This window comes from Triturus cristatus, chromosome 12 (assembly GCF_964204655.1).
Source record: "Triturus cristatus chromosome 12, aTriCri1.1, whole genome shotgun sequence".
NCBI classification, from domain to species: domain Eukaryota; kingdom Metazoa; phylum Chordata; class Amphibia; order Caudata; family Salamandridae; genus Triturus; species Triturus cristatus.
Window position 1 is genome coordinate 301,128,552 of NC_140595.1, and position 17,151 is coordinate 301,145,702.

General features: G+C 43.8%; 1 protein-coding gene across 1 annotated transcript in view; it reads left to right on the top strand.

Moving 5' to 3' along the window:
- The window catches only part of LOC146775926 (cytochrome P450 2C23-like), a 768,862-nt gene extending 752,926 nt beyond the window's left edge, over positions 1–15,936 (top strand). Inside the window, exon 9 of the mRNA XM_085639573.1 lies at positions 15,445–15,936. Coding sequence (XP_085495699.1) covers positions 15,445–15,632 — 188 coding nt within the window. The 3' untranslated portion in view covers positions 15,633–15,936. The remainder of the gene's footprint in view (positions 1–15,444) is intronic.
- Positions 15,937–17,151: the final 1,215 nt, after the last annotated feature.

The window sequence follows — 17,151 nt, forward strand, 5'->3', positions numbered from 1 at the left end:
AAAGGGTCATTTTTCACTGCAAAATTGAGGTGTGACCACGTTGCGTTTTGCGCCGTTTCCTGTCGCGGGCACTAGGGCCACCCGCACAAGTGAGGTACCATTTTTCTCGTAGGACTTTTGGGAACGTAGGGTGGGTGGAAATTTGTGGATCCACGCAGATTCCGGTACTTTCCATCACAGAAATGTGGGGAAAATGTGTTTGTTTTGTCAATTTTTTATGTTTGCAAGGGATTCTGGGTAACAGACCATGGTGGGAGGCACTCAAGTCACCCTATACTGGATTCCCCTGGGTGTCTAGTTTTCAAAAATGTATAGGTATGCTAGGTTTCCCTAGGTGCCGGCAGAGCCAGGGTTAAAAAACTACAGCTAGTCACTTTGCCAAAAAAGGGTCATTTTTCACTGCAAAATTGAGGTGTGACCACGTTGCGTTTTGCGCCGTTTCCTGTCGCGGGCACTAGGCCGACCCGCACAAGTGAGGTACCATTTTCTCGTAGGACTTTGGGGAATGCGGGGTGGGTGGAAATTTGTGGATTCATGCAGATTCCAGAACTTTCCATCACAGAAATGTGGGGAAAATGTGTTTTTTTTGTCAATTTTTTACGTTTGCAAGGGATTCTGGGTAACAGACCATGGTGGGAGGCACTCAAGTCACCCCATCCTGGATTTCCCTGGGTGTCTAGTTTTCAAAAATGTATAGGTTTGCTAGGTTTCCCTAGGTGCCGGCAGGGTTAGGGTTCAAAAACTACAGCTAGTCACTTTGCCAAAAAAGGGTCATTTTTCACTGCAAAATTGAGGTGTGACCACGTTGCGTTTTGCGCCGTTTCCTGTCACGGGCACTAGGGCCACCCGCACAAGTGAGGTACCATTTTTCTCGTAGGACTTTGGGAACGTAGGGTGGGTGGAAATTTGTGGGTCCACGCAGATTCCGGAACTTTCCATCACAGAAATGTGGGGAAAATGTGGTTTTTTTGTCAATTTTTTACGTTTGCAAGGGATTCTGGGTAACAGACCATGGTGGGAGGCACTCAAGTCACCCCATCCTGGATTCTCCTGGGTGTCTAGTTTTCAAAAATGTATAGGTTTGCTAGGTTTCCCTAGGTGCCGGCAGGGCTAGGGTTCAAAAACTACAGCTAGTCACTTTGCCAAAAAAGGGTCATTTTTCACTGCAAAATTGAGGTGTGACCACGTTGCGTTTTGCGCCATTTCCTGTCGCGGGCACTAGGCCGACCCGCACAGGTGAGGTACCATTTTTCTTGTAGGACTTTGGGGAACGCGGGGTGGGTGGAAATTTGGGGATCCACGCAGATTCCAGAACTTTCCATCACAGAAATGTGGGGAAAATGTGTTTTTTTTGTCAATGTTTTACGTTTGCAAGGGATTCTGGGTAACAGACCATGGTGGGAGGCACTCAAGTCACCCCATCCTGGATTTCCCTGGGTGTCTAGTTTTCAAAAATGTATAGGTTTGCTAGGTTTCCCTAGGTGCCGGCAGGGCTAGGGTTCAAAAACTACAGCTAGTCACTTTGCCAAAAAAGGGTAATTTTTCATTGCAAAATTTAGGTGTGACCACGTTGCATTTTGCGCTGTTTCCTGTCGCGGGCACTAGGCCGACCCGCACAAGTGAGGCACCATTTTTCTCGTAGGACTTTGGGGAACGCGGGGTGGGTGGAAATTTGTGGATCCACGCAGATTCCAGAACTTTCCATCACAGAAATGTGGGGAAAATGTGTTTTTTTTGTCAATTTTTTATGTTTGCAAGGGATTCTGGGTAACAGACCATGGTGGGAGGCACTCAAGTCACCCCATCCTGGATTCCCCTGGGTGTCTAGTTTTCAAAAATGTATAGGTTTGCTAGGTTTCCCTAGGTGACGGCAGGGCTAGGGTTATAAAACTACAGCTAGTCACTTTGCCAAAAAAGGGTCATTTTTCACTGCAAAATTGAGGTGTGACCACGTTGCGTTTTGCGCCGTTTCCTGTCGCGGGCACTAGGCCGACCCGCACAAGTGAGGTACCATTTTTCTCGTAGGACTTTGGGGAATGCGGGGTGGGTGGAAATTTGTGGATTCATGCAGATTCCAGAACTTTCCATCACAGAAATGTGGGGAAAATGTGTTTTTTTGTCAATTTTTTACGTTTGCAAGGGATTCTGGGTAACAGACCATGGTGGGAGGCACTCAAGTCACCCCATCCTGGATTCCCCTGGGTGTCTAGTTTGAAAAATGTATAGGTTTGCTAGGTTTCCCTTGGTGCCGGCAGGGCTAGGGTTCAAAAACTACAGCTAGTCACTTTGCCAAAAAAGGGTCATTTTTCACTGCAAAATTGAGGTGTGACCACGTTGCGTTTTGCGCCGTTTCCTGTCGCGGGCACTAGGCCGACCCGCACAAGTGAGGTACCATTTTTCTCGTAGGACTTTGGGGAGCGCGGGGTGGGTGGAAATTTGTGGATCCACGCAGATTCCAGAACTTTCCAACACAGAAATGTGGGGAAAATGTGTTTTTTAATCAATTTTTTACGTTCGCAAGGGATTCTGGGTAACAGACCATGGTGGGAGGCACTCAAGTCACCCCATCCTGGATTCCCCTGGGTGTCTAGTTTTCAAAAATGTATAGGTTTGCTAGGTTACCCTAGGTGCCGGCAGAGCTAGGGTTCAAAAACTACAGCTAGACTCTTCGCAAAAAAATGTGTACATTTTCAGTGTGAAAATGTGGTGTGTTCACCTTAGGTTTTGAGCCACTTCCTGTCGTGGGCACTATGCCTACCCACACAAGTGAGGTACCATTTTTATCGGGAGACTTAGGGTCGTTCAGATTTGTAAAGCAACTGTTATTACCTATTGATTTTTGATGCATTTCTCCCTTCCAAATGAAAGACATTGTGTAAAAAAAAAGTCATTTTGAAAAATGACCAATAATTGTCATGCAAGTATGAGTATTCCCAATTTCGAAAATGTGCAAATAAGCACTGTTTCTAAACTCTGTAATTTGTTCCCATTTCAGAAATACATAGGTGTCTTTCATACCAATTTTTCCATGTATACATTTTCACACTATAATTGCTATATACCCGGAACTAAAAAAAAAAAACATTACAAAATGATGCTCAGTTTTTTACTCTGGGTTCGTTGGGCTCTTGGTGAACCTACAATTCCTATATATCCCCACAACCAGGAAGATCCAGCGGATGTAACGGTACATTTCTTTCTAAGAGATGTCATAATTAGAAGAAGGTACAGGTGAAAACGTTGACACAAAAGGCTGCTTTTTTCAACTAATTTTTAATTTTTCCTATATTTAACTGTTAGTTTCTATAAAGAAACCTTGATGGATCTACACAAATGACCCCTTGCTGAATTCAGAATTTTTTCAACTTTTAAAAAATGTATAGCTTTCCAAGATCCATTATTGCTTTTCTACCCATTTCTACCATTATCTGGAAGGAGGTTGAAAGCACAAAAAATTGCAAAAATAGGGTATGTCCCAGAAAAATGTCAAAACTGTGTAAAAAAAGTTGGATTTCTGGCAAAAATCTGTCATTCCCTAAAAGCTGGAGAAATGGTGATTTCATCCCCACAAACCCTTTTTTGATATCATTTGCAGAGAAAAACCCAGACGCTTTCATTTGCAGCCCCTTTCCCCCATTTTTCACAAAAAAAACAAAATTCTGCTGTATTTTGACTAATTTCTGGGAACCCTCTAGGAGAATCCACAAACCCTGGGTACCTTTAGAATCCGCATGATGATATTGGAAGAAAAGGACGCAAATTTGGCGTGCATACATAATGTGGTCAAAAAGTTACAGGGGCCTAAGCGCGCACTACCCCAAATAGCCCAAAAAAGGCTTAGCACAGGAGGGGAAAAGGCCTAGCAGCGAAGGGGTTAAAAAAGATGAATACCCAGCCACCAATTCCTTTAGCAAATGTACAAGTGTAACATGAGGGCACATGAATTCAAACTAAATCCCATTGCCTCCTTAGCTCAGCCCTAAAAGCATTAGTGCTATATACATGGCAGAGCCATTCTCTTAATCAGAGTTCACATATACCATTATATTAACCTCTGTTCATATGAGTGCACCAAAACTTGCTTTTTCCCAAAAAAGTAAGTAAAACTTCTCTTTCTCTCTCTGCCCTACCATCTCGTCTTTCAAAAAGTTTCAAAGGTCGAAGTGTCAAAGCAAACCTTGCTCTGAGCCCTGCTAGGCTTCTAAATGTAGAACTTGACCTTTAACCCTTTACCAGCTGTCCTATTTTGTGTGCAAGGTTTTCCATGTGGTTTTTCAATTCAAAGTGACTATGAAGAATCACAGCTGAAAGGCAGTCCTGTTATTCCTGTTTTCCAGTAAGTTAGAGGTAAGAGAATAACTTCTGCTGGGTTTTTATACTTATTTATATTTGTAAGCAGTGTGCTGAGTACTTGTCTAGCAGTATAGATGTCAGCTACTCATTCTATACTTACATGTGTGCATTTACTGAAGCTTAACCCCTTCTGTGCCACGCCCTTTCCCCCTCCTGTGCCGGGCGTTTAATTAGTGGGTGGGGTTCATGACGAGATAGTCTCGTCATGGGCACAGCGCGACCGTGCTCCATGACGAGACTATCTCGTCATGGGCACAGAAGAGGTTAAAATCAGTTTGAAAGCTGCTCTGAGTGGCAGAACTGCTTTTAAATATAGAATTTTGCCCAATTTCGACTTTGGTGTTTGGGGCACTTAAAAATGAATATCCTACAAGTTTTTGGCATATTAGTCATCCCCAAAATATTCTCTACATATCCCTGAGATGGGGGATCAGAAATGTATAAGGTACACCCTTGTAAAAATGAGTTTTGTACGCCTAGGTGAAGTGACATTTTCCATATTAGTTGCCCTATTGCTGTAAAACACTGCATAAATTCAATTTTAATGCTAGGAGTTCACAATATTATTATTAGGCATTATAAAGATTAAAAAACTAATGTAATGCACTTATCTTTAATTAAAAAAATGTATATAATCAAATTTCCTCTTTCTTTTTTTTTTTTTTTTTTTAATAACTCCAACCCTTTTGATGGTTGCACATATGAAAAGCAAGCGTCATTCCTTTCCTATTATATTTAAACACATTAATTTATAATGCTAAGCACAGAAGTCTTACTTAAAACATGAAAGTCTGCGCCACTATTTAAAGGACAATTTATTATTTAACATCTAATCCACGGATGTGCTTATGTAAAAAGGCATTAAAAAAGGAAATCCCTTCTTATCTGTTCTCTGTTATCCAAAATAATGAAACTGTATTTCTAACTTTTAAAACAGCAGTCTCTAATGCAGACCATTATACCAGGTTTACACTGACTTAAAATCTAGGTGACTCAGCATTTTCCCCTCTGTAGCCTGCAGTCAAAAATAGCCATGTGCTGATACAGCTGTTGCTTGTGATCAGCAGGCGCCGAATTATCACGCCTTTCAAGCCAGCCTTTCAAGCCAGCACAAATCTATTGTTCTGTAATGTGTGTTTAGTTCAACAACAACCAACTTACTCAGATCATGTGAATGCCTTTTAATACCTAATACCTAGTCCAAATTATTGTAAAGCCCACAATTTCGTTTTTTCTTCCTTTCTATGAGGCCTATTTTATTCCCATTGATTGTGAATTCTAATTTTATCATTAGCATTGGGGTAATTTGCACACATGTATAGTGTCATACTCTGTCAATTTTAACTATAGCGTGCAGCTATTTAGCATATATTACATAATTCATTGCTGGATTCTTTTAAAATATATTTTAATGTAATGATATTTTGCATAACAGAATGATGACAAAAAAAAACACATTGAGCTCATTCCAGACATTTTCAGAAGGGGGTCATACACTCAGAACACTCAATAGAGCGCGCTTAAGGCTAGCCATTCTTACACAAAGAGCGCAATCGCTACTTACTCACACAAGTACCACCAATGACAAACCACATAGACATTTAAACACACATTTAACCCACAAATCAACATTTAGGACAGAAACAAAAGACAGCCCACAGACTGTACTGAAACCAAACCATTTGTAAATATTAATTGTAAGTCAACTTTACAAGAAAAGCTCTCAAAAGTAGTTCAAAAACAGCCCAAAAGACTGTTCCATTTTCAAGAAACCAAAATACACCAAATTCGTCAATTTGGCTGGCAGAACACCAAAAATCGCTCTGCATATCACCACTTATGAATGTTACTAAGTGCACAGGCCAGGATCCTTTTTATGTACGTATTTAGTTCCTTGGGGCACTAGTCACCAAGGAAGAAATACATTTTTATACCTAAACCTATTTAGGTATTCCCTCTAGGGGAGCCGGCTGATTCCATACAAGTTCCATAATGGTACCTCCAAGAAAGCAACACATTCTACAATGTGTGCTAAGAACAGGCATGCCAAGAATATTGCAGCATATACAATATTATACACAAAGTAGCACTTAACTCAAAGTGTGCCGTTCAAGTTTTCAAAAGTTTCTCATTACCTGCCTACATAAATTGCAATTTATATATTTCCAAATTCCAAATATTGGCCAATTTCCATACAATTCGAAAAAGCGTCGCAGCAAACGACCTTACCAAGCACGAAAATCTCCAACCTCTCAATGCCAAATTCTGAGTGACCTAACGGTCGTTTTTAGAATACTCACACCAAAAAAGGTTCTCAGTCAGGAGTGGTAAACATTTGGAGGAGTCAAATCAGGAAGACCAGAAATATACTGGGCTTCTGAGACAGAGAACCTCAGTGTGGGGTATCTTCTTAATAGAGTCCTGTCCTGTCCTGTCCTCCTCAGTAGATTCCTGTCTCCCATCAAGACCACTCCCTTGGATAGCCACTTCTCTGATGAGCCCCACGTTGGGTGCCAATTGAAGAAATCAAGACCTTCTCAGGGGTTTCACTGATACACCTGGTCCTTTTAAACTAACAAAGAAGAGATTGGCACAGAAGCTATAATATAAAAACAATACATTTATTAAACCTCACATGAGGGAGATTGCGTCACACAGTACCCTCAAGTCACTGTAGGAGGCATTCCAAGGAGTAGAGAGAACAGGGGCCTTATATACCCACACAGGGGCTCAAAAGAAGGCGGTACAAGTACATATGAGAAGAGTTACACACATAGATAGTCATACAGAAAATGCACAGTCAACAAGTAGGAGGAGTAATACGTTGCTGACATCAGTTAGAACAGCCTGACAGTTCTATACTAGGAGCAGGTACATTCTACTAGCTAGGCCCTTCTGAGCATGTGCGAGGTTCTGGAAGAGGGAGAAAGCAAATGGCTAGTACCTAGCTAACTAAAATGGCTGCCAAGTACAAAATGGCTTTCAGCTCATGCTAACAGATCCCTGCAATCTTTAACAAAGTCCTCGGAAATACAATATCTGTACATATGAAAATGGCCCTTCAGCCACATCACATCGCTAACGAGCAATGTAGATACCTAGGGCTATAATTGGCATGAAACAACTGGGGGGTCTCTCAAAGGGGCGTGGTCAATGTAATTAAGGGCGTTGCGCTACAAATCCTTGGTCATAAATCTGTGCCTAGCATATTGATCTACCCGACTAACATTTTTCTGTCACTGCCATTGCACACAGATACATGATACAACAAGTCACATGATACCCACTACAATTCCGGACTACTGGCTCTGTCAATGTCTGTCAGTTGCATACGATAAAGAAGCAGCAACTCTGACCTGCATCTAACATTGAAACCCCCCCACATTCCCACAGAAAAAGCATACTTCAATAAGTGTGCATGCACAATGGGCCTCTGATTCGAAAAGTAGTCGCCCCCACACCAGCCCGGAGACCTTCGAATACCAGGTGTCTTGACCGTACCGTGCGATTCAGTCAGTGCTGAACACGGATCTTCCACAATTCTCATGGTACACTGACACACAAAGTATTGATAGCGTCTGATACTGAAGGCCATTGCACACTTCTTATCAGACTTGTAGGCTCTGGCCTTGTCCCTTCCCACCATGCTTTTCTGTGAGATCCACTGGGTGTCATTCCTCCAATTTGCACACTGCATTTAGCAGGTTCAGATCATTACTTTGGCAGTACAGCTGAGCGCTGTTCCTCTGAGTGCCCTCACGCCATGTCTGACCATCCTGTGGTCCAGGCTGAGCCCGGACAGTTGCAACTGTACCGTGACCGCATGCAGCTTATCTTTGGATTTGTCCCATTGGCGGTGCTGGGCATCAGTTATAGGCTAACATTCCACTATGCCTATTTCACCTGCGTGCAACCAGTATTTTCATGCAGAAGATGTCTGTTTGAGTGGGCCATGGATGTCTGCCTGTCAAACACATACCTTGCTGACCTGGATCATGAGCTGTGGGTGACTCCTTTGTAGGTTCACGTGCAAGACTGCTTCAGTGAGACACGTTTATGGGATGCCTTACAATGTGTCAGACAGGCTGACAGCTGCGCCTGTGCGTTTGCACAATGGCTCCTGTGCAATGCCTACATCAAACCTGTCCCAGGTTGCGATGGGATGCTACTTGCAATCTCATGGAGCAAGGAGCACATCTGTTCCTTCATACTTCTGGATTGGATGGCGGTCCTCTTCGCTGAAGATTAATTGGATCGTCTTTTGAAACTGATTGCTTTCGAAGCTGCCTGTGCCTTCTTGGATTCGTAACTGCTTAAGAGCAGCATGAACTGTTGGTGACTATTTCAATTATCGTTTCCCTTCCTTCACACCTACTGACACGAATTGTCATCCAGCTCTCTGACTTTCGCACTTGGCTTGGACTATGCTGAGCTCTGTGGTCTGTTCCGCTTGGTACCACAGACCTGAGCAGGGGGAGGCTGTCAACTGACCGTCATGGACATTGACGTCTGGCATGAGTCCGGCTTCCATTATGCAGCTGTAGCACACAAATATTACATGGTGTTGTTGTTTTGCAAGTACCCAGGGCTCGAGTCGGGTGCACTCGCAGGTACATGGCGTACCACCCCTCTCTGCACGGGGTAGACGCTGTCCCCCCATGCCAGGAAGTTGGTCCCCACAGGAATATGCCCAACTTGTCCTGGTGTACTTTCCAGATACCGGGACACGTTCAGCATCACCTGCACGTTGACTGCTTTCCATTCCCAGCAGCAACGTGCAGGTAGCAAGTGAGCCTTTTTTCACCTCCAGCCGGGCTGAAGTCAAGGGGCCACCCGGCCTCCTTTTGTTTGTAAATGCTGACTGGGGGCCGCCTTGAACCTTACATTTGAATGTGGATGCCACAGAGGGAAACGTAGGCATACAGCTTGCCTTCTCTTCACAGGTACTTAGAGCGAGGCATGCCTTTGCCTTGATTCTGTCCCTGTATATCAAAGGATACACTGTAAGACTGTCAGATGGGTTAGTCTGTCCCAGTATTAGCACAAATCATTTGAGTCGCACTATTTTACTCCTTTCAAGCCGCTACGTCGTGAAGTTGTGTGGTCATTTGCATTTTGTCTTACTTGGTCAGTTACCCCCATTTAATTTTTTTTAGGACTTGTGCCCTGCGGGTACCTTAGTATATATCTGTCACATGAGAGGTGTCCGCAGAGCTTGTTCTCTGCGCGGTTCTGAAGTACTCTCTGAACATTCTGTCCGTGGTCGGAGAACATTGTCCCATGTCATTCTGTTCTGGTCTGGCCCTAGCACCCCGACCCAACAAAGTATCACATATGCAAGAGGACACGTATCCCCTTTGGATGACATAGGAATGCGGGCTAGATGCCCCACACTTGGAGAATGATCCATCCAGTGATGGGAGCGACACAGCAAATTTTATGTTAATTTCACCACATATGGGCTGAGGAATTGGGTCTGCTGACAAAGCCCATAGACCAGGGACATCCCATACAACTGCTTTCTGCAAGGGGTGGGGGGATATGCTCGTGGGTCTATGTCCAGAGGGATTATTGATGTGACATATTGCCTCATGTTAAATGGATACGTCACTGTTGTTACAGGTTAGGTACTCATGCATTCTCAACCTGTTGTGGCACAAATGTTGCATGCTCTCACACTGTAGTAAAAAGTGCAAATTTCAAAATGTTTCTTGTCTTCGACTTGTCTACTTGTGTACAGGCGTTTGAATGCCTCTGAGTGAGTAGGAGAGCTAGTGAGGCAGTCTAGCAATGGTGTCCTGTGAGTTGTGGTGCTTCAAGGTGCACAGTCCCTGCATGCCCAGGTTCGCTGATACTGCGCATAGTCCACTATGTGTGCACATTCTCAGGCACAATTGTCAAAGTCCGTGACACAACAGCAAGGCACACAGACATAGTCATGGTCGCTCATTGATAACTCACACTCAACGGAAGTAGTTGACTATGAGCTTTTGAGGTTGGATAAGGCCTTCTTCCTCACAAGTGTTACTGTCACTGGGCATGTGTGGGTTGGGAGCGGGGAGATGGTGCTGTTCCGCAAGATGTAGCAGTCATGTGCTGAGCCCGAATACTTTGCACACACGTGTGAGTTGATCTGCTCCGCCTGTCATACCACTTGCACGTTGAGGGAGTGGTAGTGTTTGCGGTTCCTATAGATGGGTTCACTTGCCTGTGGTGGAACGAGGCCAATGTGGGTACCATCAATGGCTTCCATCAACATATTGGATGCCTCCCAGGCAGGCCCAGCTCCACGTATTTTCTTTTGTGCGGGCCAACAATACATTCGGATGGGCCACTGTGGGCCAGATTTGTCACTTTTGTATCTTGCCAAGCCTGCTTCAGGGCCCTCCTTTGTCTCTCCTCAGTATTCCAAGGGCCAGTAAAACACATTCTATTCTTACTAAATCGCTTTCTAGATGTTATCACTGTCAGTAAGTGTTTTCCATATGCTGTCCTCCTGATGGGAGTATGAGGTTTGCTGAGGTGGGAGTACCAGGCAAGTGAAACTTCTCAGGCTCTCACTCATGCCCTCCTCATCGGATTCCCTCACTGCCACCCTCCTCCTCCAGCACCCCTCATCTCTCCATAGCCACTCTCTCATGTGCATTTCATTTGTTGTATTGCGCTAGTGAAATCAGTGTTGTGTGTGACAGTACTTTACATCACGCACACAGTGTACAGAGACAATCAATCTTGCAAGTATGTAGGTTAATCAGTCTACAGGGAATGTCACCAAAGCCATTGAGGATTACAAGGCGTGGGAATCACATGTCATCCATACTGGTGGGCAGGATATTTTAAGGGCATTTGGTCTGGAGAAGCACTAACTTAGGATTTAGTGCAGAGGCCAGTGGTTAGGGGTTGGCTTTGTTGATAAAGGTGTATATCTGAACGAAAAAACTCTTTATGGCAACATTCGAATGGTGAAAGACTGGGGAAGTTATGACTATGTCTCAACCCGGAAATAAAGCTAAGTTCTGACGATTAATTCAGGTTATCATGCAGCTCTTCGATGACAGTTCCTACGTCACTGTCCTATGATAGGTTTGTGACTTCTGTATTGCTACTTACACAGGTATCTCTGTGACAGAGGCAGTAACCCACTGTGCTATCCACATCAAATGCAGTTTATCTGCATTTCATAGCTACCAACAGACAAAGGATTGGCAGGATCATTAATTACCAGTTATCTGGACATTTTCTTGTTGGCTTACATCCATGGCTGAGCCTTGATTAAGATACGAATTGTTTAAATGAAGTGTACAGGAAGTATGTGTCTTGCTGGGCCTTCCCTGATGATTTTTGGAAGTTAAATAGCCCGACATTTTCTCACTGCTGGGCTCCTACTCACTGCCCGATCTGATAAGCAGCTGCAATGACCAGGTAAGGTGAATCCGGAAGAAAGAACTTTTCTTCTCCCTGTGGAATTGCAAAGGAGACATCCACACAGCAGAACGGTTGAGGTTACCCGGTGCAGAAGAGAAGATTTGTTCCCTTCGCCATGGCCATATTTTGGCTGCACAAGCAGGCGGGGACACAGCCCACCTTTCAGAATGGAAATGTGTGATTGGGAGTGCCTATGGGAGAGGGCTCTGGCCCATATTCACAACTCAAATAACAGGACGCTAATCAGTGTTCGGAGAAAAGTTTCACATGAATGTGGCCATTTACTACTGGCCTTCGTGCCATCACTGCCAAGCCACGGATCATGTTTGGGTAGGCCTGGCTCACCGGGCTCACCCACTAGGACTGGGCTTGCTCCCAGGTCATATAGTCCCCCTTCACATCTGCCAATTTATCTCTCCTTGGGAAGTGGACATGTATGTCCTTGTAAAGCATCAATCCTGGCAGGCCGACACGCACCACCAGGCTGAACATGAGCTATAACATCCCACCGGCTCTGGCCACAGTGTACTGCAAAGACCCAGAATGGAGAAATGCAGTGCAGCCATGACCTTCACTGTTGCAGACAATGCAGCCAGAATTTCTGTTTGATTTCAATGTCCTCCATCATCACCAGGTCGGGGACAGGTTGAAGGATGGGTGGTCTCCTCCTATTTTTGTCAGGGTCCACATGCATGGGCTGAGTTATAGATGAGATGTGGTGAACAGCTTACCCGGAGACTCACACAAACACAACATTGAGGGGATTCATGGTCACGTGAAATGCGCATGTGACCTGCATTCAGACGTTGTTTTTCTCCGCTCAGTCGCCATACTGACACTACAACATCCAAAGGAATCGATGTGTATGGCATATGGTACAGTGCTACATCAGGGATGAGCTGCCATTTGATGGCACAGCACTTGTGTTTCCCACTTTCAGGGCTGAGTTGCATGTAGCTGCTGTCTCTGCACGGCCGCAAACCTTAGTCCCCCATATTCACAGCAACATTGCAGAATGAGGGCAGTGAGTGTCATCTAGACAACGCAACATGGATGTACAGCACGGGGAACAATCACATGTGGACCCCATGGGGTCAGTCCTGCGTGAGTGTGTGAGGATTTAGCGTCACATACATTGCAATGTTCACCTGAATGAGGCACAAATGCACATTGATTGTGTATACATGCCCACATGGCTGCCGATATCCGATGATGTGGGTCAGAGCTATGTTTGTTTGTTCTATATGGGCACTCCTATGACGTGTATGAGGACCTTTACAGGCAATGGCAGCTGGGCAGACTGCACGCCACACCAGTACGTGTGTTGGAAGTGCTAGGGATTATGAGTATGTCTGGTTTGCAGACAATGGACACCTCTGATTGTCTGCCTACATCACTGGCACTTCACAAGACGACCCCTGGCCAAGAGACGCCAGTCAGATGTCAAGCAGACCTGGGTGTAGTTCGCAGAGTTTTGCTACGCGAAACTCCGCGAAGTTACAAAAACCCTCGACGAAGTTCCGCGAACTGCAGTTTGTGCTGGTATTCCTGCTGCTCGGGTAGAAATTCTACCCGAGCAGCAGCTCGTGCTCGCGAACTTACCGTTCGCGATCATGAACTTACCATTTGCAATCGCCAGCGGGGAAAAACCTCCACTGCACTACGCGAAGCAGAGTTTTTTTGTCACTGAAAAGACAATAAAAATATATGTGTTTGGATAGAAATATGCATCTGATTCACCAATATTGAATGAATTGTAAAACTTCATTTGCACTTTAAAACCTTTTCATTTTTCTTTAACACTTGTCAATTAATATCCCGAAACAGAAACCCACCAGCTTTGTGGACATTCCCTCCCCATTCCCTCTGCGGATATATATTTATTCCCACTTAAGACAGAAGTGAAACTTAGCCCATATCTTTAGCGTGAATGTGCCTTTCAGATGTGTCTGAATGCCATAAACTGTACAATTTCTGTCAATGTTCACCCACTTTCCAAGGAATTCCCATCCTGGAACAGCAGCCCCTCACCTCTGTAACTAGCCTTTCTTATATTTAACATTATACCTGACCACTTTAATTGAACATGTGAGTAAATTACGTTTATCTAGTTACTTCACATTCCGTGGCTACAAATTCTGAAGTTGTACTCTCAAAACAAGCCAAATGCACACAGAAAACTGGGCTAAATATTTATTTGATCAGAGTTGGGTAAACAGATGGTTTTCTGGAATGATACTTTTGAAAGCTCTTTACGTGACCTACCTGTAAGTATGCAGCATTTGCATAACACAAACCTACTTGAGGGGCTGGGGAGCGTTGTGCAGGCTCAAAGGCAAAGACATGGTCAATGAGTGATTGGTGTGTTTTGAGAGTAGAGGGGGACTATTACTGCATAATGATATAGTGATGTGCCTTCAGCAATTTCTTAAATTGGAGCAGGATTGGGACAGTCCTAATGGATGGGGAACATTGTTCCAGATCGTGGGTAAATTATGATGTACCATCTTGAGTGAGATCTTGCTTGAGTACGTTTTTACCCTCTAAGTTTACTGCAAAGACCATAAATTATTGTCAGTCACTGAAATCACAGAAATAAGAATGTAATAACATTGACAGTGAGGAGCAGACAATAATCATGCTTAAAAGCACATAACATGTGTAGTATCAGAGTACAGGTGAAAATGGATAAACACATTCCCAGTGAATCCTAACTGCACCCCTGTTCTACTGTTAGGTACTATTAGAACATTGGAATGTGGAGCACTCCATTGTAGACAATGGAGTGCTCCGTGCTTCTACAGGCCGGTAAAGGCCCGCAGAGCAACATTCCAATGTTTTACAAAAGCCTCTCGAAGCTCGAGGGAATTTAAATCTCCTCGAGCTTCGAGAAGCCTTTGTTTAATTTGTTAGAACATTCTGCCCTCTAGTGGCAGAATGTTCTAATAGCCTTATAGCCCTTCGTAGAAGGGCTATACCGCTATTAAAGTCCCGCTGCTTTTGTTAAAGTCCCTCGCCTTCGGCTCGGGCCTTTAACGCTGCAGCGTGCCTTTAATAGCCGGTATAGCCCTGTACGGCGGGCTATAAGGCTATATTAGAACATTGGAACGTTGGGAGCTCCATTGAAAACAATGGAGTGCTCCGGGTTTATAATGGCTGGTATAAGCCCGGAGCACCAAAATTCCAATGTGTCTTTGTTCACAGCTCTAGCTGTGATCAAAGACTTCAGGGAGCCTGAGGGGATTTCAATCCCCTCCCGCTCCCTGAAGGCTTTGTTTTGTTAGAACATTCTGCCCTCTAGTGGCAGAATGTTCTAATAGCCTTATAGCCCTTCGTAGCAGGGCTATACCGGCTTTTAAAGTCCCTCTGCTTTGTTAAAGTCCCTCGCCTTCGGCTCGGGTCTTTAACGCTGCAGCGGGTCTTTAACAGCCGGTATAGCCCGCTACGGCGGGCTATAAGGCTATATTAACTCATGTTTTGAGAAAGGAGGCTTTTCAGCAGTCGATTTAACCAATTATCGCAGTAATAACAGCGTGACTACCTATGTGGTTTTGAGAGTCTGGTTGAAACAAATTTTAATGACTAGAGATAACGTTTATTTTTGTTATTTAGTAGGATCACCAATAACATAACAAAGTTGTATTCCTCTTCTTCCCTTCTATCAAGGTCCAAGGATATGCCTGGGGGAGAACCTCGCCCGCATGGAACTATTTCTCTTCTTCACAGCAATGCTGAAGCAATTTCACATTAGTTGGCCTGATGACTCATCAGTGCCATACCTTACGAGACATTTTGGAACAACACAAAGCCCATACCCCTTTAAAATGAGGTTGAAGTACCGTCTAGAGAATTAGAGTGATCCATGGAAATGGAGCTGTATTCATACAGCAATGATGACCCTAAAGTCTCAAAATCTTTCTTAGTTCAAGGTATGAGATTACTGCAGAATAATTTCAAGGATTTAATGTTCTTGTGCTTTTGTTGCATTTTTCTACTCTGATCATCTTGAGATTTTCATTTTGTTCATTCTTTCTTACTGCTAGTTATATTTCAGAACATAGTTGTCGCTAGTATTTAATGTTGTCACCGCACACAATTTTGCAATATGGAAAAATTAAACACTTTGGTTTTGCTTTCTTAATAAAGGCTAGAAAAAAACGATATTGCTCCTTTTTTCAAGTGATAAATTTACACATGTGCTTTATTTTTTTAGTTATTTTTAAGTTTTATATAGCGCCAACTCGACCCACAGATATCAGGTATCAGAGCGCTTTACATGAGCACCAGTTCAGTTACACAAGGACACAAACATTTTTGTTAGGCGCTGGGAGATTAAGTGATTTGTCCAGAATCACAGGATGTTGAGCGCCCTGGCAGAGACTCGAGCCCGGTTCCCCAGCTTGAAGGTCACCCTCTCTAGCCGTACGGCTACATCCTCTCCCCTATTTTTGAAAACCGGGCTAAATAGAGTTGCTTCACCACTCCTAACAACAAAATGTAGTGTTAAATTATTTGTAACATTTAGAGAGAAGAGTGTTGTTCACACGTTTGACTTCTGCTAGATTATCAGCTTTGTGAATAATGATATAGGATCTACAGTTACCAAATATTCGATGTTAGATAGTAGAACTAAGGCCTCACTTATGGGGATTTGGCGTGGGGCAGCACTGCAAATGATCCTTGCAGGACTGCCCTACGTCAAAGTGAAAGGGCAGGAATGCACTGTATTTAACCAATGCTATTCATTCCTGTCCTTTCTCCCTAAACTGGCGCAGTTTTGGCAGCTAGCGACAATGGGGGCACCCATACACCATGGCGCAAGGGTGCCTGGGTTGTTGACAGGATGGTTCAAGTGCAGCAAGGGGCTCCTTCCTGCACAGACGGAATCCATTGAGGTGGGTTCCTCCTCCTACGTGTGATGGAGAATGCAGCACACATAGAAAGAGGAATAAACAAGGAGAAATAAAGTTATTTCTCATTGTAATGCCTCACCTCCGGAGGCGTAAGGTTTTGGCACATCCCCAAATTTTAAGAATTTCATCTTTTTGTGCTCTTGTTGCATTTTTCTACTCTGATGATCTTGAGATTTTCATTTTGTTAATGTTGTCACACACACAAAATTTTGAAAGACGTAAAAATCAAACACATTGATTTTGCACCATTTTTTGTGCTTTCTTAATAGTGTTACAAGTTACACATCTGCCTCATTTTTAATATACGAGCTGTATCTGTTGGCTAAATAGAATTGATTCACCTGTTCTAGCGATAAAATGTAGTGTGATATTATTTGTAACATTTCGAGAGAAGTGTGTTGTTCCTAGGTATGGCTTCTTGTAGATTATCACCTTTATGAATAACAATATAGAATGTATG